The 25,923-nt window shown below is 59.3% G+C and overlaps 1 protein-coding gene across 1 annotated transcript; it reads right to left on the bottom strand.

Annotated features, from left to right (window-relative positions):
• Positions 1–7,135: 7,135 nt before the first annotated feature.
• FEV (FEV transcription factor, ETS family member) lies at positions 7,136–23,049 on the bottom strand. The gene is made up of 5 exons (XM_073306797.1): positions 23,034–23,049; positions 19,627–19,763; positions 19,363–19,516; positions 18,904–19,131; positions 7,136–7,904 (listed from the first exon to the last, which is right to left on the bottom strand). Exons 1-5 carry the CDS (start codon positions 23,047–23,049, stop codon positions 7,393–7,395), a joined length of 1,047 nt encoding a protein of 348 aa, XP_073162898.1. The 3' UTR covers positions 7,136–7,392.
• Positions 23,050–25,923: the final 2,874 nt, after the last annotated feature.

Raw genomic sequence — 25,923 nt, 5'->3', positions numbered from 1 at the left:
GTATTTCAGCTTTTTCCACTTCCTCTGTCACTAGGTTGCCTCCCCCATCCAGCAAAGGGCCCACACTTTCCCTGACCTTCTTGTTGCTAACATACCTGTAGAAACCCTTCTTGTTCCCCTTCACATCCCTTGCTAGCTGCAACTCCAGTTGTGTTTTGGTCTTCCTGATTACACCCCTGCATGCTCATCCCTAGCCACCTGTCCAAGTTTCAACTTCTTGTAAGTGTAAGCAGAGTCAGGATTAGCTCCACCCTGACATCTGGTGGTGAGGTGTGTCAAGTTATGGAAAAGAACTTCAGGGGCCGATGTCATTTGCATAGACACACCCACCCCGCTTAGAATGAGGCCATAGCTGCCCAAATGGTCACTTTGGCTGCTGTGGGATCCCCAGTGTCTCTGTTATTGGGGCAGGAAGAATAAATTGTTTTTACCCTGATTATGGGAACTGTGCTTGGAACTGTACTTGGCCTTTTGTTATGATGGAGGGACTCACCATCAACTAAATAGCACTCGCTAGGCAAGGGTCATGGGTTCCAAAACTGTGAATTGAGAGAGGCTGGGGATAAGTATTAATACTGGGTGGCATGGACTGCTTGGTGAGGGCCTTACATGCTGATTGCACTTCCTCCTCTCTCCACTGTGGAATGTCAGAGCGCATTTTCAATCTATTAGGAGTCTAGTTACAGGCTGCTGAGCTCACTTGGGGCTAATGGTGTACCAGCACTGAGGCTCCCCTAGTACACGCTGAAATCACTGAGCTGAGCGTTGTGTTAAGTAGCGGGGGAGCCTGTTTGCGGGAGGGCTGGAGTGCCTTGTGGACAGGATGGTGGAGCAGTTTGTGGCACGATGGGAGCCCTATGGAGCGCGGGGCGGTCAGCTTCAGATCGTGTAAGGTGCCCCTTGCCTCTCTTCCCCCCACCTCCCCCTGATCTCCACCCAGGTTGGGAGCCCTATGGAGCGCGGGGCGGTCAGCTTCAGATCGTGTAAGGTGCCCCTTGCCTCTCTTCCCCCCACCTCCCCCTGATCTCCACCCAGGTTGGGAGCCCTATGGAGCGCGGGGCGGTCAGCTTCAGATCGTGTAAGGTGCCCCTTGCCTCTCTTCCCCCCACCTCCCCCTGATCTCCACCCAGGTTGGGAGGTAAAGCTCTGCAGATAAACTTTCAAACTCTGGGGCTGCCCTGACCAGGGACAGAGACTTTTGGGTCATTGGACTTTTGGGACATTGGGTGATTTGGGGTTGCTGGACTCAAGAACCAAAGGGAAAGGACACGACCCAGTTTGCTTGGGGTGGGTTTTTGCTCATGGGTTGTGTTATGAATCCTGTTGGTGGTGTTTCCCCAACATAATGCCACATTGTTATTAAAAGGCTTTTTGCCACACTCAGACTCTGTGCTTGCAAGAGGGGAAGTATTGCCTCTTGGAGGCGCTGTGACGAAGTGGGACTGTTCTTAATGTTTCCTCTGAATATTGTGTGGGTGCCTCAGTATCGAGGTGGTGGGGTAAGGGTGTATGATCATTGCAGAGCCCTAGAGGGCAGGGGTGTGCAGGGGTCTGGACACAGACAATGGCCGACACCCTGTTTTCTGGCAGCTGATGGCCTGGCCCTTCCTCCCTGCAAGGTGAGAGCTAAAGTGTTGGAGAACAAAGGAATCAGGTGACCTCCTGGCCCTGGGAAAGGCACAAAGCCCAGAGGAGGAGGGGCTGGAGGGAGTTTCAGTTTGGGGCTGGCTGGGACATGGAGTGAAGGGCAGATGTGGTTGTCTGGCTCACTGCCCCCCAAAAGAGACCCAGCTGAGGGGTCCCGTTCTCTGCACCTACAAGCTCTGTTTTAGACCATGTTCCTGTCGTCTAATAAACCTTCTGTTTTACTGACTGGCTCAGAGTCCCGTCTGACTGTGGAGTTGGGGGGCAGGACCCTCTGGCTTCCCCAGGACCCCGCCTGGGTGGACTCGCTGTGGGAAGCGCACGGAGGGGCAGAGGAGGCTGAATGCTCCGAGGTCAGACCCAGGAAGGTGGAGCCGGGTGAGCTGTGTGTCCTGAAGATAGGCTGCTCCCCGAGAGGAGACTTCCCCAGAGTCCTGCCTGGCTTCGTGGGGAGCAGATCCAGAGCATCGCCCGGGGACGCCGTGACAGGCGCCCAGCGGGGGTGGTATATATTTGTCCCAGGTCACTGGGTGGGGGCTCGAGCCGGTTTGCATTCTGTTATTGGAATGGATCCCCTAGATATTGATCCCGGCCCTTGTTGCTGCCAACTCTGACAGGCAGAAGGGTTACATTAGCTTCCTTTTTGTGTTTAAGCTCACCGAAGATTTCTCTGTTAAGCCAAGCTGGTCGCCTGCCATGTTTGCCATTCTTTCTGCACTTCGGGATGGTTTGTTCCTGGGCCCTCAATAAGGCGTCTTTAAAATACAGCCAGCTCTCCTGGGCTCCTTTCCCCCTCACATTAGCCTCCCAAGGGATCCTGCCCCTCAGTTCCCTGCGGGAGTCACAGTCTGCTTTTCTAAAGTCCAGGGTCACGTGAAGAGCACAGCGCAGACAAGGCAATCAAACATCCTGAACACAATGTCCCGCCCTACGTCGCCCTTCTGGGTTCCAACAGGCAGGGTCCTCTGCCCCCCACCTGCCCTGCCCCTGTGGCAGCCCCCCCACCCCATCTTAATCTGCTGCAGACTGGATCTATCCCGCAGTCCCCACCCCAAGTCCCTTTGTAGACTCCTCCTGGCGTCACCTGCTTCTTTTGTTCTGCCTTTTGTTACTTTTCCATTGTTCCCAGCCCTCGCCCCCTTCAGACAGCAGGTGGAAGCATCTTCTCCCAGTCAGGGCAAACTCCTTGTCCCCGGACCTTTCACTCTGACTGGCCGATCAGCTGAGCGCCGATCACGCCCCGGTGTCACTGGCCCGGCAGAGACCTGACGCGGACCTGGATCCGCTTCGCGTGATGGAGCCTTTTCATGAGACCAGTTCACAGTGTTGGCCACAGCTCCAACATGGCCCGTGTGACGCAGCAGGGAGCGGGAAGGGTTGACCTGGGAATGTGGCAGGAGAGTTTCACTGGGGGTGGGAGACCTGAGAGCCTGTCACCTGAGCCAGGAGGGGGAAGGGGAGGTGACACCTCTGCCCGGGAATGTGAAGACAGGCTGCAGGAGGGAGCCTGCTGGGGGGTTTTGGCTTCAGTTTGGGGCTGGGGGGGAGGAACGCAGGGAACTCCAGGGCTGCTAACCCCTAAGCTCCCTGCTCCCCCAGAAGGGCTTGACTGAGGGGTCCTGGTTGTACCCACAAGCTCTGTTTTGGACTGTGTTCCTGTTGTCCAATAAACCTTCTGTTTTACTGGCTGGCTGAGAGTCACGGTGAATCCCAGGAAGAGGGGTGCAGGGCCCGGACTCCCCCACACTCCGTGACACCCCGGCAGTGGCCCCAGCACATCACGCTGGGCGCTTTCTTTCGGAGTTAGCGGCTGGAACCAGCCACTGAGAATCCACGGCCTGAGCTGGGACTGCCAGAGGCACCTGTGGCTAGCACGGGCAACACTACGATTGACCTGGGAACCGTGTGCACTTCCCCTCTCGATCCAGCTACCATGATTTACCTGTGGGCAGGTGAGCCGCCCGAGGGCCTGCTCAGGGGTGGGATGTCCCTGCAGAGGGGCGGCTGCACAGCCTCTTCTGTTAGCCCATGACTCTTGGATGCCCCCCTGCCTTGCAGGCCAGGTGGTGGTTCACACCTTTGCAATACGAGTGAGCCTGTCCGCGTGGTCGAGAGCCCAAAAGCCGCGAGCTGCGTGCAGAGCCGGGGAGGGGCTGAGCAATAGCCTGGAGCACCGACAGGAACTGTTCCCCCGAGGGAGAGGGATCTCAGCCCAGGGACCAGGCCCTAGCAGGCCAGGCCCTGCTTTGGCGGGACGGCGCCGAGCAGAGTGGGAGAAGTGGTGTCACGCCGGTATCAACCTGGGTGCTGGCAGGAGGCCCATTCCTGGTCTGGCGGAGCCTCAGCTGGGGATGCTTGGGGTAGGGGGACACCTTGTGGCAGGCCCTTGTACTGCAGCCAGGAGCAAAGTCCCCCCTTACTGCTGGTCTACGGGAAGGGGTCTGTCTGTCTGTGTGTCCTTGGACAGGGCCTGCTTGTGCCCTCAGGCGAGTGCACGCGGTGCCCCCTGACGCCAGGGGCGATTGCTCACGTGGGTCTGAAGCCTGTGGTGCCCGCCCAGACCTACACGATTGTAGTCACCTGCAGCAGGGTCGTGCATTAGCTTTGTGTGTGTGAAGGGATGAGTGCAGAGGCTTAATGCCCTTCTCCTAACGCCAGCTGCAGGCTCTGCTAGAGGCCGGTGTCTTGAGGCAGAGGGACAGGCTTTCTGTTCCCGGCAGTCCCCGTCTGAGCCCTACAGTCACTGCATCTGGTGTCTAAATTTGCTTCCCAGCACTCCGAGGGGGCTAGACAACCACAGCGTGAGGGGTCAGGGAACGCCAGACCCCAGCGAGGCCGTGTCCCCACGTTCGCTCTCAAAACAGCCCCAGAAATGACACTCAAGGCCAGGTGTAGCTGGGGGTGGGGAGGCGGCTCAGTAAAGAGCCTATGGGCAAGTAGCAGCCCAGAGGCAGCCAGCTGCTGGAAAGTGCTACAGAATCAAAGCGTTAGACAGCCCCCAGGGTTGCTGCAAGCACCACACAGTGCTCTGTGAATGGCCGGAGCGTGCAGACCCACAGCTGCGGGGCCCACACCCTCTGGGGAGCAGTTAGCATGGGCTTTCTGGGGGCTTTCATAGCATGCCTGCAATTTCTGTGGTGGTCCTAATGACTATGGTTTCACAGCATGACAGTGGTCATGATTCTGAACCCCCCCCCAGGGGAACTCTGCACCACTGCACAAGGCAGAATTTGTGCAGAAATTAATATTATGTGCACAGAATTCCCCCCTCTCCCCACCCTCTCAAATGGGCTGCAGAGCTGCTGGCCGCCATGAGGGGGCTGCTGGACTTAGCAGAGCCCAGCTCGTAAGTAGAAGACACTGTGGTCGGGGGTGGGGGGGAGAGGGGAGCCGGAGGATTCCCAGCAGCTACAGTTGCCAGCCCGACCTGAAGGAGGGAAGCGGTGTGCAGGAAACTCCATGCAAGCCTGGGACCCAGGATCAGGCTGTTTCTCTCTCTGGATCCCTGAGTTTTGGGGGGGCAGGGGGTGTGAGTGTCTGGACTGGGGGGGGCCTGCAGCTAGGCTCTGGGGGGATGGGGTGCAGGTGTCTGGGCTGGAGGTCCCCGCAGATGGGCCCTGGGAGGGAGGGGACAGAGAAATAGGAAATAGGAACTGGGTTGTCGTAAGGGTTTCTTTAACACTCTACTCCCGGGGGAATTTTTGTGTGTGTCTGTATTGTTACTGTGTGTCTGTATTGTTACTGTATTGTTACTGACATTGTTGCTGACACGTGTTTTGAAATAAATTACCAAAATAATGGAAACTGTTGTGATTATATAGTGTTATTTTGACAAATAAAATATGCAGAATTTTGCAGAATTATAAAAATCTTGTGCACAGAATTTTTAATGTTTTGGCGCAGAATTCCCCCAGGAGTAGACTCTGCTCCAGAGTGTCCAACTTTCCACTCTGTCCTGACTTCATTCCCCATTTTAAACTAGGAACCCAGCTCTGGGGGCCAGGCATGGGGGTGGGGCTGGACCCGCCTTTCCAGAGTCCAGTACCGTGGGATTGTGGTGTTGGCTCCTAGTGGCACCTCCATGGGTCCGTTTCTTCTCCCCACACTTGCAGACGTCACCGGCAGCCTCCAAAGCAAACACCACCGGGGCAACAGGAGTCACTCCAGCCGCTGCACTGATGCATTCACAGACCGAGCCTCGGCGTTAAAGTAACTCTCCAGTTTATTGAACGTGCCAGCACCACTCATGCACCCCACATCCTGCCCCCACACACGTTTACTGGGCCCCGTGTAATTCAGTGGAGGGGCCGGTCTGCCCTTCGGCTGTTTCATCGTCCTCCTCGCTGCGCTAGGATCCTGCCACGTGGCCAGTGCTCTCATAACTGCAGGGAGGAAGCCCGAGCTGCCACCCTGAATCCCAGGGCTTCCCAACCCTGCTACTGATCGGAGCCCGCCCCCACCCGCACGTGCAGCAGGGAGCCCCCCAGCCCAGCAGGGCTCAGAGCGAGCCATTCATACCACCAGCCAAAGCCGCAGGAGGGGCTACTAGATGCGACTGTGTCTGGGGGAGAGCAGTGAAGCCATGCCACATGCAGCCAAGTGCCAGAGACAAGGGGGCTACTGAAATCCCAGCAGGGCCCACTGAGCCCTAGACCCAAACCACCAGCCTCCAGCACAGCCCAGGTCATTCCAGATGCTCTCCTCTCATTATCCGACAGACGGACCCAACTCCCCACGTCCTCCCGGTCCCTTCCAACCCCACCATGCCTGTCTGCCCCGAGCAGCCTCTGTGTGAGCCCGTCGCCTCCCGCTGGGGGCTCAACTGCTGCCAGTTTGCCGCAGCAAAACCAGGGACTGGACCCAACCCAAGGACTTTCAGACAAACAGACCCACCTAGCCTGGTATCCTGCCCCCCCACCCCAGCCCTGCTGCCCTGGATCAGAGCAATGGACCCATCTAGAGTGACCAGTCCCGATTTTGGGGTCTTTTTCTTATATAGGCTCCTATTACCCCCTGCCCCCTTTCCCGATTTTTCACCTTTGCTGTCTGGTCACCCTAGGCCCATCTAGCCTGGTATCCCTCCCTCTCCCCTACCCCACTGCCCTGGGTCAGAATAATGGGCCCATCTACCTCAGTATCTCCCCCCTATTTTCACACTGCCCTAAATGAGACCAGGGGCCCATCTAGCCTGGTCTCCCGCCTCTGACGGTGCCCCAAACCAGCTGCTTCAGAGGCAGGCAAGACTCCTCTGACAGGCACTAATCTTCTCCCGTGGGCAAGAGGGGGGATTTCCTCCTGAGCCCAGGGCCTGACTCATGCACTGAGGGGTGAGGGTTGGCGTTTGAGCAAGACTCTCCAGGCAGCCCACAGCAGACAGAGCGGCTGGGCTAGAGAGATGCTGGGTCTGGGGCCTCCGGTGACCCGCAGCCCAGTGACCCCGTCCGCAAGCTGCCCCTTCCCCCCCCCCCACCCCAGATGCTGCCCTGTGAGAACCTCACCCTCCGGGCATGGCTGGCATTGCGAGTGGGGCCCTGGCTCGGCCTAATTGCTTTCCTGACTCAGAGGGCATGAGGGTGAGGTCAGGAGGGCCCATCCCTTACGGGGTCCAGCCACCTACTCAGAAAAGCCCCCTCTCCCCCGAAAGGGCCACGGAGCAAAGAGGGGGTCCCTCGGAGTGGGACCCAAAGGCAAACCCACCCCCATCGTGCACACCGCCCCCCAACCCCCCCCGGCACGCCCCGGCGGGCTCTAATGGTAGTGGTTATTCATGGTGTTGAGGTGGGAGGCAGCCATGGCGCTGAAGGGGGCGGGGGGCTGCAGGCCGTGGCCGGGGTAGAGGGTGGGGGCGGACCCCGGCCAGTAGGAGAAGCTGGCGGGCGTCACCCCCGAGGCCATGAGGTTGAGTTTGGAGATGCCCGAGAAGGGCAGGGGCGCCAGATTGCCCTGGAGCTTGTAGAGGGCGTGGTCGGGGGCGGGGGGCTGGCAGACCTGGGCCAGGCCCTGGAAGTCGAACTTGTAGGCGTAGCGCTTGCCGTGCACCTTGGTCATGATGCTCTTGTCGTAGTAATAACGCAGGGCCCGGCTCAGCTTGTCGTAGTTCATGTTGGGCTTGCTCTTGCGCTCGCCCCAGCGCCGGGCCACCTCGTCCGGGTCGATCAGCTTGAACTCCCCGTTGGCGCCCTCCCAGGCGATGCAGCTCAGGTTGGCGCGGTCCGACAGGAGCTCCAGGAGGAACTGCCACAGCTGGATCTGCCCGCTGCCTGCCAGGCCAAGCGGCAGGCGGTTAGCATGACTGCCCCCGGCGCGGGGGGCCGAGGCCGCAACCTGTCGCATCTCCCCGGGGCAGACGGACGTGGGCCACCGCGGGGCTCTGCCCGGCCCTGGCTCTTCAGCCGGCCCCTCCCCAGCCCCCGGAGCTCGCGTCCGTCCCTGGCAATTGCCCTGAGCCAGGCTCTCAGGGTTGGGCCCCTAGGTCAGGCGCTGTAGATGCGCCATGGACACATGGGGCCCTGAGCGGGAGCCCCCCGGCACCACACTGATCATCCATGTCCACAGCGCAGCGGGGGGCGGGGGCTGGTGCTGGACACGTCTCCCCCCGCCCCCCGAACGCCTGGAGAGCTGCCCCGAGAGCAGCGCGTTGGTGGGGACGCCCCGGCCGTGCCCAGCCCAGGAGTTACGGGCACGGGCTTCGACGGTGATCACCCATGTGCCCGAAAAGCCCCAGAGCCACTGCTCCCTGGTGCTGCCCTCCGGGGAGTCCTGGGGAGGGAGGTGACCCGCCTTGCCTGCCCCAAGTCACTGCACCCCGTAACTGGGAGCGGGGCCAGTGCCCTGGGCTGGGGAGCAGCCAGCCCTGCGTGGACAGGTTCCAGAGAAACACGTCCGGCCCATCCCCAGCAGGGGGCTGCCCCCAAGTGGCGCGAAACCAGCAATATTGTTATTGAGAGACACGGCAGGGGAGGTGATCTCTTTTGTTGGACCATCTTGTGGTGGGGATGTGAGGTGTTCGAGCCCCAGGGAGCCCTTAATGCAGGTGGAATGGAGTGCTCAGTGCACGTACTTAGCACATGTTGTAAGGGCCCATTGAATTGTCTCACTAGACTTGGTAAGGCAACCCCCATCTTTTCATGTACTATGTACACACATCTTCCTACTGTATTTTCCACTCCATGCATCTGAGGAAGTGGGTTTTAGCCCACGAAAGCTTATGCCCAAATAATTTGTTAGTCTCTAAGGTGCCACAAGGGCTCCCTGTTGTTTTTGCTGATACAGACTAACACGGCTGCCCCCCTGAAACCATTCAATGGGGAGGGGCTGGTTAAGATCTGTGCAGTCAAAAAGGCGGGGGGGGGGCTACTGGGTGACAGATTGTTGTAATGAGCCATAAACCCAAGGTCTCTTGCAGGCCGAGCAGAGTTACGAACTGAAGCTCCCCTGCTCTGTCTTTTCAAAGTGTTGTACAGATTCCCTTTGAGGACCAGGACAGACCGGGGCTCAGACATGGAGTGATCACGGTTGTGTTACAGAGTGGTTTTGTCTTTGATCATTTTCCTGTGTGAGTTCATTCCAGAGCGCAGGGACTGCCTGGTTTCACCCACATCACAGTTCGGGGGGCACTGGCTGAGACACACCACATGCTGTGGGGGGCGTGTGCGGGACCCATGGATCTTGAAAGGTGTGTTGTGCCGGGTGCTGATCATTGTAGCAGTGGAGAGATGAAAAAGACAGAAACACCCTGTCACGCGCAGGTGAACACTTTTCACAGTGCGATCACCCCGTGTCTGGACAGAGACTCTGGATTTATGGCTTATTACAACAGCCCGTAGCCCCCTCTGCTTGTCCTATGACTGCAGAAGTGTTAACCAGCCCCTCCGCCTTGAATGGGCCCTTACAACATGAGCACGAAACACTCTCTTCCTTTGTGTCTAGCTGGGACGCTGGGAGAGCCTTTCCCAGCCCTAAGAGGGCCCTGTGCGTGCGGCTGGAAAGCTCGTCTCTGTCCCCACCAGGAGTGGGTCCAATAGCAGACCTCACCTCCCCGGCTGTGTCTCTCCGACACCCTGGGGCCGACGGGGCTGCGACAACACTGCAGACAACAAATATTATTCACATTTCTATGGTGGCCGCGCTGCGCCCCCGGTCAGTGCTGGACGAACACGTAGTGCAAGCCAGTCCCTGCCCCCAAAGCCTGCAAATAACTCAGCAACAAGAGGTGCTGGGGGGGGGGGCAGGAGGTCAAACACCGCAGGAGAAACAGAGCCACATACATCAACGAAACGGCCCCTGTAACATCCCTCTAGGTGCGTGTGCGTGTGTGAGTGTAACATACCTGTGTGTGCCCATGCCCGTGTGTGTACCATGCCCGTGTGCGTGTAACATGCCCGCGAGGTGCTGCGTGCGAGCACTGGGCACCCGGGTGTCCCTGTTTCTGTGTGCACCCCTCCCGCAGAGACTGCGGCTCCCACCACAGCAAGTCCCCACCAGGCCAGTGACCCGGGATGCTGGAGATCGCAGGAGACAGAGCCTCCCGGGAGTGGGGTCTCACCCGGGGGCTCCCACACATTTTCCTTGGGAGACCCTCCAACCACATTTCGCCTTTTTGTGGCCCCCACTCAGGGTTCTAGCTGCGGGGAGGCCAGCATCCTCCTCCTCGCCGTGCCAAGGCGACGCCCTCTGCCCCAGCACCCCCCCCGAATGCTGGCCCAGCGCCAAGGGCAGGCACTGGGGGGCTGGAGAGCGAGTGTGCCCCTCGCTCACCCCGCAGCGGTGGCTCTGTCCCGGGGCTAGGCCCAGCTCCCCGCTCCAGGCTTTGCAACCTGGTGTAAACCTGAGAGGAGCCGGGCCCAGCCCTGGACGACAGCAGCTGCCACTTTGGGGTGAGTGCAGGGGGGTTCACTCTCCGACATCCCCACTCCCCCCAGGGCTTCCCCTCTGCACTGGGCCCGCGACCCATCTGGAGCCTTCAGCGAGCCACTGCTTGGGAAACTCTGGCCTAGACGGTGGAACTCCCCGCCGCAAGACAGAAGAGACCCCAGGCTTCAAAGTGAATGCCTATCTCCTCTCTGTGACTTAGTTTCCCCTCAGTCAGCTCTTCACACAGAGACAACTAGCATACCCCCCGCCACACAGCCACCCCCCACGTCCCCAGAAACCAAACTACCTGTAAGCTAATCACGTCTTTCCTCCTGCAGGCGGGGAAGGACGAGAGAGAGAGAGAGACAGTGATTGTTATTTCTACCCAAAACACTCGGGAGGGGTCAGGCACTGCCAGGCGGCAACAGACAGACAGAAGCTAAACTCCAGTGGAATTCAACGGGGATCTTCTCTGAGCTGGGACTGAGCAAAAGTGATAAAGGGTCTGAGGACTGGGCATGAGTGTGTGTGCGTGTGTGAGAGACAGAGAGATGGATGTGTGTGTCTGTGTGATGGATGTGTTCATATGCACGTGATGTTTTGTGAGAGAGACGGATGTGAGTGATTGTAGTGTGTGATGGTATGTATGTGTGCCTGGGATGTGTGTGTTTGTGTATGTTATGGATGTGTGTGTGAGATGATCTGCGTGTGTGTGAAAGATGGATGTGTCTGTGTTGGATGTGTCTGTGTGCATGTGATGTGTGTGTGTGAGAGAGAGAGATGTGTGTGCATGTGATGTGTGTGATGGATGTGTGTGAGAGGTGTGTGTGTGTGCATATGATGTGTGTGTGATGGGTGTGTGCGAGGGGTGTGTGTGTGCATATGATGTGTGTGTGATGGATGTGTGCAAGATGGATGTGTGAAAGGGGTGTGTGTGTCTGCATGCATGAGTTGTGTGTGTGTGATGGATGTGTGCGAGGGGTGTGTGTGTCATGTGACGTGTGTGTGTGATGGATGTGTGCGAGGGGTGTGTGTGTCATGTGACGTGTGTGTGTGTGATGGGTGTGTGCGAGGGGTGTGTGTGTGCATATGATGTGTGTGTGATGGATGTGTGCAAGATGGATGTGTGAAAGGGGTGTGTGTGTCTGCATGCATGAGTTGTGTGTGTGTGATGGATGTGTGTGAGGGGTGTGTGTGTCATGTGACGTGTGTGTGTGATGGATGTGTGCGAGGGGTGTGTGTGTCATGTGACGTGTGTGTGTGTGATGGGTGTGTGCGAGGGGTGTGTGTGTGCATATGATGTGTGTGTGATGGATGTGTGCAAGATGGATGTGTGAAAGGGGTGTGTGTGTCTGCATGCATGAGTTGTGTGTGTGTGATGGATGTGTGCGAGGGGTGTGTGCATGTGACGTGTGTGTGTGCAAGTGATGTGTGTGTGACGGATGTGTGCGAGATGGATGTGTGCGTGTGGGGGGGTGCATATGATGTCTAGGGCACCCAGCTGGGTGGCCGCCCAGTGCATACGCGTGTCTCGGTGTGGGAGCTGGGTTTGAAAGCGTCTCCTCAGGGAACTGCCAATGGCTCCGCGTCTCGGGAGCCGGTTGTGTCAGTCTCCCGTTACTGGCAACACCTGCAGGCCGGGCGCACTGGGTTCGACGGGAGAGGCCCCCGGCTGCCTGGAGAGCTTTGCACTCAGCTCCTTGGGCAGGCACCCTGATAGTCAACCCTCCATGGCTAGCAAGCAGAGCCAGCTGAGGAGCGAGTGACCCAGCTCCGAAATAACCCGCCAGCCCCCTGAGACAGGTCCCTGTCCCCTATCCTGCCACCAGCCTGCCCGCCCGCTAGCCACCATGCTTCAGCCCCACGGCAGAGCGCTGGCTCACGCAGACCCAAAGCAGACAGCTGGGCACAGGCACGTGCCTTCAGCAGCCACAAGCCAAGGCAATTGTTGAGGAAGGAATCCCCTTCCCTTGGCGGGCAGGAGCCAGGAGCCGGAGTGGGAGTGGGGTGGGGGGCAGAAAGGCCAGTGCAGTTCAGCCTCCCAGCCCCACGGATCCCCCCCAGTCCCACACACTGACCCCTCATTGGAGCCTGCTCACCGCTGCACCCAGAACCCCTGCACACCCCAGCATGGAGGGGTCCCCCCCAGTTTACTGAAGTTGGTGGGACAATATGCAGCCATCCCACCAGCAGAGATCCCTGGGCCCTGCAGAGGGGGCTCTGTGGGATTTGGGGTGCAGAGAAGGTGCCACCTGTCAGGGCTGGACTAGGTTTACTTGGTCCTGCCGCAGCGCCGCTAGATGACCTCTCCGGGTGCCTTCTCTGATTCTGTGTCACTGGTCCCCATCCCCCTCCTCACAGGAAGGGGGCGGCCTCCATGCAGAGGGTCCCTCCGGGGCACAGAGCTCAGCAGACCAGCAAGCCCCAGGCCACGCTGCATGGACTCATGGGGCCATATTGACCCCTGGGGACATCTGCACTGAAGCCAAGGCTATTACATCAGGGAGGAACTTGGTCCATGAGTTCTTGCTGGATCAGGTGTTGGCATGAGGCTGGAGCAGGCGGCCGGCCCGGCCTCCCATCCCATTCGGTGGCTAACATGGGACACAGTCAGAGGAAGTGGTAACCCTCTCCCAACCCCCCCAAAATGCACCTCCCTGGGCAATACGATCCCACGGGGCCTGACTCCCACCCTGCGGGGGCATGCGGCCTGATGGCACTCCAGCAACACCCAAGGACCAGCTGCAGCAGGGGGCAGGGGATGGGCTGGAGCACATGGTTGTTAGGGATGGAAAACGTCCTATCAGACCCTCCAGGCCAGCTCCTGGGGCCAGGGCGGGAGGGATGCACTGTACAGCTTTGCCCAGGCCCACGTGAAACAATCCCAAGCGAGGGAGCCCTCACACCTTCCCAGGGCCCGGCTCCCAGCCAGCTCCCTCTGCTTGCCGGGGGGCTTGTCCAGAGCTGGGCGTGGTGAGCGGAGATTGCTTAGGTGCCAAACTCCAAGCATCCTAATGCTGCCCCGTCCTGCTGGCCTGTCTCGTTCACAAGCATTGGAATAGGGGTGGCACTGTTGGAGGGGGTGGGGGGGTTGAGGGCAGAGGCGCCGACTCTGTGGGTGTTCCGGGCTCAAGCACCCACAGAACAAAACAGGGGGTCCTCAGAACCCACCAGCCACAGCTGTTTGGTGGCTGGCAGGAGGCGCTTGGGGGAGGGCAGAGAGCAGCGAGGGGCCTTGGGAGAAGGGGCAGAGTGGGACCGGGGCCTCAGGGCAGAGCAGGGGTGGAGTACCCACCAGGGACAATAAAAGGCAGCAGGGTTAAATACGCCGGGTTCACCTGCTGTGGGTTATGCTCAGTGCTACAGCTGTGTGCAAGGGTTATTTGTGGTACGAATTTAAATCCTGTTAAGGGAACCTCAGGCGTCTGGAGAGGCAAAAATTGGCCAGATTGTGAGCTGCCTGCCCTCTCTCTTCCTTGTCCGTGCAGCGCCTAGCACATGAGCCCCTGATCTCTGACTGCGTTTAAGGCCAGAAGGGACCCGCTATTAGATCTTCTCGTCTGACCACCTGTGTGGCGCAGGCCAGTGAATTTCACCTCGGGACTTCCATAGTGCGTGTTCCAAAGCAGACGCTGAACAGCGTCAGGCCTGGTGCTGATCTCGCTAGAGACCCCACATCCCCTGGTGGTTCCCCATGGACATCAGCCAGTTCCTGGTGCATGTAACATGTGTTCCCGCGATATCACATAGGGCAAGCGCCTTACCAAAGTCTGCGTGTGGTCCAGGTATGCAGTTACCTCTGAGAGGCAAACTTGCTATCTCAGCAAAGTCTGAAATCAGGTTTGTTTGACAAGACCTTTGTTGGCCTCATTCATTATATTCCTGTCCTTTATTGCTTTATCAGCTGAACCCTGTGGGAGTTTTTCCATTATTCTGCCCAGTACTGATGTCAGACTAACTAACCTATGGTTACCTGGGTCATCCCACTTGCCCTTTTCAAATATTGGCACAACTTTCTGTCTTCTGGTATTTCCCTTATATTCCAAAATTTATTAAAAATTAAGATGAGTGGGCCATAAATCTCCTTAGCCAATTCTTTTAAGACTCTTGCTACCTGCAAGTTATCTGGTCCTTCTGATTTAAAATTATTTAGCCCTAGTAGATGTTGTTTAACATCCTCCTGAGTTACTAATGGACTAGAAAGTACTTAATCTTCCTCATGTGATACAAGTACATCAGCCTGCTTCTTTCCAAATATAGAACATAAATATTTATTGAACACTTCTACCTTTTCTGCATCATTAACAATTTCACCATCTCTATCTAGCAACGAGCCTGTACCATTACTAGTATTTCTTTTGTTCATAATATACTTTAAAAACTCCTTCTTAATTTCCTGCCAGCCATGGATTTTTTCCCTGATATCTTCAGCTTCCTTTATCAATTTTCTACACTTCACTACTTCTAATTTATATCGACTGCAACCTATTTCCTCTTTTCCCCATTTGTTAGGTATGGCTTTTTTTTATTTCCAACTGCTACCTTCACCTCACCACTGAACCAAGATGGGCTTTAAGTCAAAGTTGTCCTTTCGCAATTGTGGAACCATGGCTTTTTGGCCACCGTGTAAACTCTTCTTAAAGAGCTACCAATTTTCACAGATGTTCTTCTCTCTAAAATTTTCCTACTGGTCAATTTCACTAATTTTTTCCTCAGCTTTGAGAATCAGCCCTTTTGAAGCAGCAGGAATTTCTGTGACTGGTTGGGATTGTCCTCTGCTTTCCCCCACTGGTTTCCTAAGAGTCAGGGTACCACTAATAAGAGTGCGGATGATGTTTTCCCTTTCTCAATTTCATCCCATAACTCCCAGTTCAACCCCCAGTGTCCTAAATAACCCCCCCCCATCCTCAGGGTTTGCACCCCTCAACTACTTGCAGACAGCGACCCCTTAGTCAAGCCCAAGCCAGGTCCTGTGATGCTGCTCTGAGTTTGTCAATAGCTCCCTGGTAAGGCGCTGCCCAGAGCAGGATGTGGTGCAAGCTGCCCAGCCATGTTGGCAGCACTTGGGGCCTGGGGCAGAGCAAACCATGCCAGCCCGTGTTTTCAGAGCATGGGTGGGGCTTGCTCTGAGCGTTCAGATTGTCGAAAGGCCCAGGAGCCTCGTCGGTGCTCCCTGGTGTCTGCCTGTCTGGGGTTAGCACGGGGGGCGCTGCCTGGGAATGTAACCCCCCCCCCCCGCTGTGCCCCAGGTCTAGAGAGAGGCGGCTCCAGGGTGCGATGGTTCTGGGCATGCAGCCACGCACTCCGCTGGGAATGGCACACCTGATACTAGAATGACAGGGTCAGCTAGAGGGCTGGCTCCTCTTAAACCGTAACATTGGGAAGAGGGGGTGACACGGCACAGGCATGGCCAGAGTGGATCAGACCTGGGGTCCACCAGCCCAGTGTCCTGTCACCCACAGGATACCCCGGTTATTTTTTGTAATATTTACTGTAACTGCTCTGGAGAGTCCTGCTCTCCTATGAATCCCCCTTACAAACAATCCTGCTAAGGCTTCCGCTGCACGGATATCCTGTGGCAGGGAGTTCCACGGGCTAAGTGCGCGTTGTGTGAACAGCTTTCCTGGGCTCTGCTTTGAATTTGCCCCCTTTCAGTGAATGGCCCGTTGTCCTGGTGTCATGAGACAGGGCGAAAAGAACTTCCCGGTCTAGCCCAGTCCTGAGTCTGTATGTGTCTGTCACGTCCCCCTGGTCCTGTCCTCACGGAAGCCAGTTCCAGTGCGTCCCCTCTCGCTCCCTAGCAGATCGGTTCAATCCGGCTGCCCGCGCACCCCTGGGAGCACGCCTTCCTCCCGGGTATGAGGGGCTGAGCCGCCCCACAGAGCCGGCCAGGCTGAAAGGTCCCCTCCGCCTCCAGCCCCTGCGCTCCTGGCACGTCGCCTCCCAGCCTGCAGCTCCTGCCAGCAGCCGCCGGGCCTCCCCCACCCCTTCCATAACCCGGCTCTTCCGCCGCTTGCCCTCGGTCCTCTCCCGCTCTCCCCGGAGCTCGGTTTGCATGAACGAGGCTCTGGCTCTGCCCGCCTGGTGCTGCAGATCCGGGCTGAGGGAATGCAGGGGGCAGGGGTACTGCGTTCTCGGGGAACCGCACCCCAAAGCCGCGGGCGGGGGAGGCTGCGTTCAGACGGGCGCGGCAGCCCCCGCTGTGCAGTCAGACGAGCGCTCCTCCTGGAAGGCGCTCGCCCAAGGCAGCTCCCTTTCACACCAGCCCCGCTCAGTCACGGGGAAAGCGAGGCACGGGGGGTGTGCGAGATGCAGACAGCCCCACCCTGGCCACTGCAGCTCCCTGGAAAGGGCGTCCCTGAGCTCTTCCCCCAGATCATTGTGCAGGGGCCGGGAGACCTTTCAAACCTGCCCCGGGGACTGGCGGCTGGGAGCTGCCTGGCCAGTGGATTCCTCACAGGAACAGCTGGGTTCATAATTCTCGGCGGGTGCCTGGCTGGGCCCGTAGACGGGGGGAGGGAACGGGGGTAACAGGGAACCTGGCCGGCAGAAAGCGCTGGTGAGGGTCAGGCCGGTGTTTTCATGGGGCGTTTGCTGGGCACAGTAGCGGAGAGTGTCTCCTCTGTGCCCGACACACCCAGGTTAGGTGCCAGCCCCCAGAGTCCTGGGCAAATCCCCCGCCCAACTCGAGAGCCGGCTGCCCCTGGCATCCAGCCAGCTGCCGCCCCGACCCCCGCGCCCCAGCACGGTCTCTCCGGGCGCTACGGCCTCTGTTCTCAAACCCCGCACTGCCGCACCCTGATCGGTCCCTACGCTTCAATAGCGCCCGATTTCATTGCGTGCCACGAATCGCTGTTCGGACACTGGGGCTGAAGGAAACAAACCCAGACAAGCGGGTATTAATCGGGACAGAATAGCCGGGCTCACCCGGGGGGTTGTTACTCCGGGGTTGTCGGGTTTGGGTTGTTCTGTCCACACCCCGTTTATATTGATCTTTGCTGGCTGCGGTGTATTAAAAATACCCAATAGGTCCAAGGAAACGAGGTTAAATCGTTTTGAGACCATTTCAGAGGCGCAGAGACTGTCCCGTCCCCCGCACACAGGAATGGATCCGTGCCGGGTAACGCGGTGTCGGGGATAGAGACCGGGACAGGTTTGCTATTTGATCATTTCGTTTCTTGAACTCTGCGTCTTCTTATTTGACACCCCCTTTTCCCCTCGAGTTCCGCTTGACGTTCGGATCCAAGGACCCACAAACCAGAATTTAATCCCCGGTGAATGCACAGGCTGGAAACAGTCGAGAGCTGGGCGTGAATGGCCGGATCCGGAGCAGATGGATGGCCAGGGCTCCCGTTTACAAGGGACAGTGTTTTAACGGGAGCGAGACAGACGAGAGTCTGTCCGAGGGGCAGATTTATAGGTGGGCGGGTTTGGGGGGGTTTCTTAGGGCTCGGTTTTGTTTTAAATCTACCTCTTGAGCCGAACATTTCGCGGTGTTTGTTACATTGGGCGGCTCGTTCTGCCGGATTCCTGCGATTGTGTTTATTAACAAACCGCAGCGCGGCGATCACTGGGACTCGATCTAAAGGGTCAATCGGGCCCGCCTGGCACAAGCTGCTGCGCATGTGGCCTCCAGCCTCTCCCCAAATCCCCCCATCGAAAGTTTATCCCGCATCGAATTTGCAAACGATCAAATCAAAATTCTCCTCTGGAAACCCCGAGGGCAGGTTTCCGCGCCAGGGTCAGACTCCACGTTAAGCGCAGAGAGTTCGCGGCCAATTCGGATTCCAGTGGGGCCAGCCCCTTGGTCTACCCTCCCCACAGCTGAGGCGGTGGGATTTGGGGGTGCAGGGAGGGGGGGAAGTTTCCCTTCGTTGTTTCCAATAATCCGTCGGGGTTTGGCAGAAGCTGGGCGCTGGGTCGGAAGGAAAACGTTGGTTTCGGGGGGAAAGACGAATTACCACCGCCCCGCGCCCCCGAAAACAAAGCCCGGGTCTCCCAGCTGATGGGGAGCCCGAATCGCTGGGTCCCGTCCCCCAACGCGGCGCTCGGATGCCGCGGAGCTAAATTCCGGGGGTTGAAAAGCGTCCATCCCAGCCGGGCAATTTCACCGCGCGCGGGAGAGGGGATCCCCCTGCCTGCTGCCCCCCTTCCCCCGAAGGGCTGGGTCGCTCTTGTGTCTCCCTCGTATTTCCAGCCTGGCCTCAGTGCCGGGGCGGGGGGCGAATACCCCTGTTCTGGCCCCGGCAAGGTCCCTAAGCCTCCGCCGGAGTCGAACCACGCGCCGCGTCCCAGCGGCCCGGCAGGCGGAGGCTGCGCTGCGAAGCGCCGTGTAAAAGCTCGGGGTTGACTCCCGGAGCGGTCCGCGCGGAGCGGCCCGGCGGGAAGGACAGGCGCCGCCCTTACCTTTCTGCACGCCAGGGCTGAGCGAGCCCCACGCCGGGCTCTTCCCCTCCTTGAACAGAGTCTCCCCGACTGGATCTGGAGCGGAGACAGAGACGCGTTCGCACGGGGCCAAGTCCCAACCCGCTCCGGAGTCTCTTTGCCTCTCCCCAGCGCCCGCTGGGCGGCTTTTAAAGCGCTGCCCGGTCCCCAGCCCCCTGCGCGCCGCTGGCCGCATCCCCCCCGCCGGGGCTATGAAGCCAGGAAACGCGTCCAGGAAAAAGGAAATCCGATTTCCGAGCGAGCCCGGGGCGCTTTAAATAGGGACAAAAAGCCCCCGCCGCCCGGGCCGGGGAGAGGAAGGGAGAACGCAGGGGGCGGCAGACGAGGAAGGGCCAAGGCTGCCGGCGCGGGGAGCCGGGGGCGAGGCAAGGAGCGGGCGGGGAGCCCTGGGAGCCCCTCGCCGTGCCCTCGGGCCGGTACCTGGCAGGTACATGTTGAGCAGCAGCGGCGGAGCGGCGGCGCCGCGGCTCATGGCAGCTCTGGGGGCGGCCCGCGGGCTGCATGGTTTATTATTCCGGCCCCGCTGATCGCCGCGATTGTCGCGCTCGCTCCGGGCGCCGCCGGCGGGGGGAAGCTGGCAGCGGGACCGGGGCGCGGGGGGGGAGGGGGGCAGTTTCCAGGCAACTTGCGAGGGGCGCGGGGCCCGGCCGCAGCAATTTCCGCTGCAGCGCGCGCTGTAATTACAGCCGCGATCCCGCTCCGGCCCCCGCCCCCCCTATCGGGCCCGCATCGGCCGCGCCCCCGGGCCCCCGCGCCGGGCGGGCGGCGCGTTTCCATGGAGCCGGGCGCGGGCGCCGCCGGCGTCTTCCGCCTCCTTAACTCTGGGCAAACAGCCGCCCGCGGGCCAGCTGCGAGCCGGGGGGTGGGGGGGGCCCGGGCCCCGCCGCCTCCCCCCGCTCCCGGGCCCCCCCCCACGGCCCGACCGCCCCCGCGCCCCGCACGCGCCCCGCACACGCCCCGGCGCCCCCCGGCCGGGGCTGCCCCCGCCCTGTGACACTCACCCCGCCTGTCACACTCACTCTGCCCTGTCACACTCACCTCCGCCCTGTGACACTCACCCGCCTGACACACTCACTCTGCCCTCTCACACTCACCCCGCCTGTCACACTCACCTCTGCCCTCTCACACTCACCCCGCCTGACACACTCACCTCCGCCCTGTCACACTCACCCGCCTGACACACTCACCCCGCCCTCTCACACTCACTCTGCCCTGTCACACTCACCCCGCCTGTCACACTCACTCTGCCCTCTCACACTCACCCCGCCTGTCACACTCACCTCTGCCCTCTCACACTCACCCCGCCTGACACACTCACCTCCGCCCTGTCACACTCACCCGCCTGACACACTCACCCCGCCCTCTCACACTCACTCTGCCCTGTCACACTCACCCCGCCTGTCACACTCACTCTGCCCTCTCACACTCACCCCGCCTGTCACACTCACCTCTGCCCTCTCACACTCACCCCGCCTGACACACTCACCTCCGCCCTGTCACACTCACCCCGCCTGTCACACTCACTCTGCCCTGTCACACTCACCTCCGCCCTGTGACACTCACCCGCCTGACACACTCACTCTGCCCTGTGACACTCACCCCGCCTGTCACACTCACCTCTGCCCTCTCACACTCACCCCGCCTGACACACTCACCTCCACCCTGTCACACTCACCCCGCCTGTCACACTCACTCTGCCCTCTCACACTCACCTCCGCCCTGTGACACTCACCCGCCTGACACACTCACTCTGCCCTGTGACACTCACCCCGCCTGTCACACTCACTCTGCCCTGTCACACTCACTCTGCCCTCTCACACTCACCTCCGCCCTGTCACAGTCACCCCGCCTGTCACACTCACCGCGCCTGTCACACTCACCTCTGCCCTCTCACACTCACTCTGCCCTGTCACACTCACTCTGCCCTCTCACACTCACCTCTGCCCTGTCACACTCACCCTGCCTGTCACACTCACTCTGCCCTCTCACACTCACCCCACCTGTCACACTCACTCTGCCCTCTCACACTCACCCACCTGACACACTCACCCCGCCCTCTCACACTCACTCTGCCCTGTCACACTCACCTCCGCCCTGTGACACTCACCCGCCTGACACACTCACTCTGCCCTCTCACACTCACCCCGCCTGTCACACTCACCTCTGCCCTCTCACACTCACCCCGCCTGACACACTCACCTCCGCCCTGTCACACTCACCCGCCTGACACACTCACCCCGCCCTCTCACACTCACTCTGCCCTGTCACACTCACCCCGCCTGTCACACTCACTCTGCCCTCTCACACTCACCCCGCCTGTCACACTCACCTCTGCCCTCTCACACTCACCCCGCCTGACACACTCACCTCCGCCCTGTCACACTCACCCGCCTGACACACTCACCCCGCCCTCTCACACTCACTCTGCCCTGTCACACTCACCCCGCCTGTCACACTCACTCTGCCCTCTCACACTCACCCCGCCTGTCACACTCACCTCTGCCCTCTCACACTCACCCCGCCTGACACACTCACCTCCGCCCTGTCACACTCACCCCGCCTGTCACACTCACTCTGCCCTCTCACACTCACCTCCGCCCTGTGACACTCACCCGCCTGACACACTCACTCTGCCCTCTCACACTCACCCCGCCTGTCACACTCACTCTGCCCTGTCACACTCACCTCCGCCCTGTGACACTCACCTGGCTGACACACTCACTCTGCCCTCTCACACTCACCCCGCCTGACACACTCACCCCGCCCTCTCACACTCACTCTGCCCCGTCACACTCACCTCCGCCCTGTGACACTCACCCGGCTGACACACTCACTCTGCCCTCTCACACTCACCCCGCCTGTCACACTCACCTCCGCCCTGTCACACTCACCCCGCCCTCTCACACTCACTCTGCCCTGTGACACTCACCCCGCCTGTCACACTCACTCTGCCCTGTCACACTCACTCTGCCCTCTCACACTCACCTCCGCCCTGTCACAGTCACCCCGCCTGTCACACTCACCCCGCCTGTCACACTCACCTCCGCCCTGTCACACTCACCCGCCTGACACACTCACCCCGCCCTCTCACACTCACTCTGCCCTGTCACACTCACCCCACCTGTCACACTCACTCTGCCCTCTCACACTCACCCCGCCTGTCACACTCACCTCTGCCCTCTCACACTCACCCCGCCTGACACACTCACCTCCACCCTGTCACACTCACCCCGCCTGTCACACTCACTCTGCCCTCTCACACTCACCTCCGCCCTGTGACACTCACCCGCCTGACACACTCACTCTGCCCTGTGACACTCACCCCGCCTGTCACACTCACTCTGCCCTGTCACACTCACTCTGCCCTCTCACACTCACCTCCGCCCTGTCACAGTCACCCCGCCTGTCACACTCACCCCGCCTGTCACACTCACCTCCGCCCTGTCACACTCACCCGCCTGACACACTCACCCCGCCCTCTCACACTCACTCTGCCCTGTCACACTCACCCCACCTGTCACACTCACTCTGCCCTCTCACACTCACCCCGCCTGTCACACTCACCTCTGCCCTCTCACACTCACCCCGCCTGACACACTCACCTCCACCCTGTCACACTCACCCCGCCTGTCACACTCACTCTGCCCTCTCACACTCACCTCCGCCCTGTGACACTCACCCGCCTGACACACTCACTCTGCCCTGTGACACTCACCCCGCCTGTCACACTCACTCTGCCCTGTCACACTCACTCTGCCCTCTCACACTCACCTCCGCCCTGTCACAGTCACCCCGCCTGTCACACTCACCCCGCCTGTCACACTCACCTCTGCCCTCTCACACTCACCCCGCCTGTCACACTCACTCTGCCCTCTCACACTCACCTCTGCCCTGTCACACTCACCCTGCCTGTCACACTCACCCCGCCTGTCACACTCACTCTGCCCTCTCACACTCACCCCGCCTGTCACACTCACTCTGCCCTCTCACACTCACCTCCGCCCTGTCACACTCACCCACCTGACACACTCACCCCGCCCTCTCACACTCACTCTGCCCTGTCACACTCACCTCCGCCCTGTGACACTCACCCGCTGACACACTCATTCTGCCCTCTCACACTCACCCCGCCTGTCACACTCACTCTGCCCTGTCACACTCACCCCGCCCTGTCACACTCACCTCCGCCCTGTCACACTCACCCACCTATCACACTCACTCTGCCCTCTCACACTCACCCACCTATCACACTCACTCTGCCCTCTCACACTCACCCCGCCCTGTCACACTCACCTCCGCCCTGTGACACTCACCCGCCTGACACACTCACTCTGCCCTCTCACACTCACCCACCTGTCACACTCACTCTGCCCTCTCACACTAACCCCGCCTGTCACACTCACTCTGCCCTGTCACACTCACCCCGCCCTGTCACACTCACCTCCGCCCTGTCACACTCACCCACCTGTCACACTCACTCTGCCCTCTCACACTCACCCCGCCTGTCACACTCACCTCTGCCCTCTCACACTCACCCCACCTGACACACTCACCTCCGCCCTGTCACACTCACCCACCTGACACAGTCACCCCGCCCTCTCACACTCACTCTGCCCTGTGACACTCACCCCGCCTGTCACACTCACTCCGCCTGTCACACTCACCTCCGCCCTGTCACACTCACCTCCGCCTGTCACACTCACTCTGCCCTCTCACACTCACCCCGCCTGTCACACTCACCTCTGCCCTCTCACACTCACCCCGCCTGTCACACTCACTCTGCCCTCTCACACTCACCTCCGCCCTGTGACACTCACCCGCCTGACACACTCACTCTGCCCTCTCACACTCACCCCGCCTGTCACACTCACTCTGCCCTCTCACACTCACCCCACCCTGTCACACTCACCTCCGCCCTGTCACACTCACCCCGCCTGTCACACTCACTCTGCCCTCTCACACTCACCCCGCCTGTCACACTCACTCTGTCCTCTCACACTCACCTCCGCCCTCTCAAACTCACCCCGCCTCTCACACTCACCCCGCCCTCTCACACTCACTCTGCCCTGTCACACTCACCCCGCCTGTCACACTCATCCCACCTCTCACACTCACTCTGCCCTCTCACACTCACCCCGCCTGTCACACTCACTCTGCCCTCTCACACTCACCCCGCCTGTCACACTCTCTCTGCCCTGTCACACTCACTCTGCCCTCTCACACTCACCTCCGCCCTGTCACACTCACCCACCTGACACACTCACCCCGCCCTCTCACACTCACTCTGCCCTCTCACACTCACCCCGCCTGTCACACTCACTCTGCCCTCTCACACTCACCTCCGCCCTGTCACACTCACCCGCCTGTCACACTCACTCTGCCCTCTCACACTCACCTCCACCCTGTCACACTCACCCACCTGACACACTCACCCCACCCTCTCACACTCACTCTGCCCTCTCACACTCACCCCGCCTGTCACACTCACTCTGCCCTCTCACACTCACCTCCGCCCTGTCACACTCACCCACCTGTCACACTCACTCTGCCCTCTCACACTCACCCCGCCTGTCACACTCACTCTGCCCTCTCACACTCACCTCTGCCCTCTCACACTCACCCCACCTGTCACACTCACTCTGCCCTCTCACACTCACTCCACCCTCTCACACTCACTCTGCCCTCTCACACTCACCCCGCCTGTCACACTCACCCCACCCTCTCACACTCACTCTGCCCTCTCACACTCACCCCGCCTGTCACACTCACTCTGCCCTCTCATAGAATCATAGAATCATAGAATATCAGGGTTGGAAGGGACCCCAGAAGGTCATCTAGTCCAACCCCCTGCTCGAAGCAGGACCAATTCCCAGTTAAATCATCCCAGCCAGGGCTTTGTCAAGCCTGACCTTAAAAACCTCTAAGGAAGGAGATTCTACCACCTCCCTAGGGAACGCATTCCAGTGTTTCACCACCCTCTTAGTGAAAAAGTTTTTCCTAATATCCAATCTAAACCTCCCCCACTGCAACTTGAGACCATTACTCCTCGTTCTGTCATCTGCTACCATTGAGAACAGTCTAGAGCCATCCTCTTTGGAACCCCCTTTCAGGTAGTTGAAAGCAGCTATCAAATCCCCCCTCATTCTTCTCTTCTGCAGGCTAAACAATCCCAGCTCCCTCAGCCTCTCCTCATAACTCATGTGTTCCAGTCCCCTAATCATTTTTGTTGCCCTTCGCTGGACTCTCTCCAATTTATCCACATCCTTCTTGAAGTGTGGGGCCCAAAACTGGACACAGTACTCCAGATGAGGCCTCACCAATGTCGAATAGAGGGGAACGATCACGTCCCTCGATCTGCTCGCTATGCCCCTACTTATACATCCCAAAATGCCATTGGCCTTCTTGGCAACAAGGGCACACTGCTGACTCATATCCAGCTTCTCGTTCACTGTCACCCCTAGGTCCTTTTCTGCAGAACTGCTGCCTAGCCATTCGGTCCCTAGTCTGTAGCTGTGCATTGGGTTCTTCCGTCCTAAGTGCAGGACCCTGCACTTATCCTTATTGAACCTCATCAGATTCCTTACTGGCTGTAACACTCCCCCCACTTGTCACACCCACAACCTTCCTGTCACACTCACCCCACCATCACACCCACATCCTCCCTGTCACACTCACCCCACCTGTCACACTCAGCTACTGCCTGTCACACTCACTGTACCCTGTCACACTTGCCTTCTCATATTCAACATCCCACCATGTCACACTTGTCCCCTCCCCATTTCTATCTCCTCTCATCATCACACTCATCCCTTCTGTATCAAAGTGGGACTGTTCTTAATGTTTCCTCTAAATAGTGTGGGGGTGCCTCAGTTTCCCCTTGGCAGTTCTTAAGTATCTAGGTGGTGGGATAAGGGTGTATGATCCTTGCAGAGCCCTAGAGGGCAGGTGTGTGCAGAGGTCTGGACACAGAGAATGGCCGAC

Source organism: Lepidochelys kempii, chromosome 11 (assembly GCF_965140265.1).
Source record: "Lepidochelys kempii isolate rLepKem1 chromosome 11, rLepKem1.hap2, whole genome shotgun sequence".
In the NCBI taxonomy this organism is placed as follows: Eukaryota; Metazoa; Chordata; order Testudines; family Cheloniidae; genus Lepidochelys; species Lepidochelys kempii.
The sequence above is the reverse complement of the archived record's forward strand: the minus strand, read 5'-3'. Positions and strand labels throughout refer to the sequence as shown.

What these genes read in the sequence shown, in the direction of transcription:
- FEV (XM_073306797.1), bottom strand. An exon ending in GCCGGAGCGGGATCGCGGCT is followed by an intron (nt 19,517 to 19,626) that starts GTAATTACAGCG and finishes TCCCGCTGCCAG; the next exon opens with CTTCCCCCCGCCGGCGGCGC. An exon ending in GCTCAACATGTACCTGCCAG is followed by an intron (nt 19,132 to 19,362) that starts GTACCGGCCCGA and finishes CTGGCTTCATAG; the next exon opens with CCCCGGCGGGGGGGATGCGG.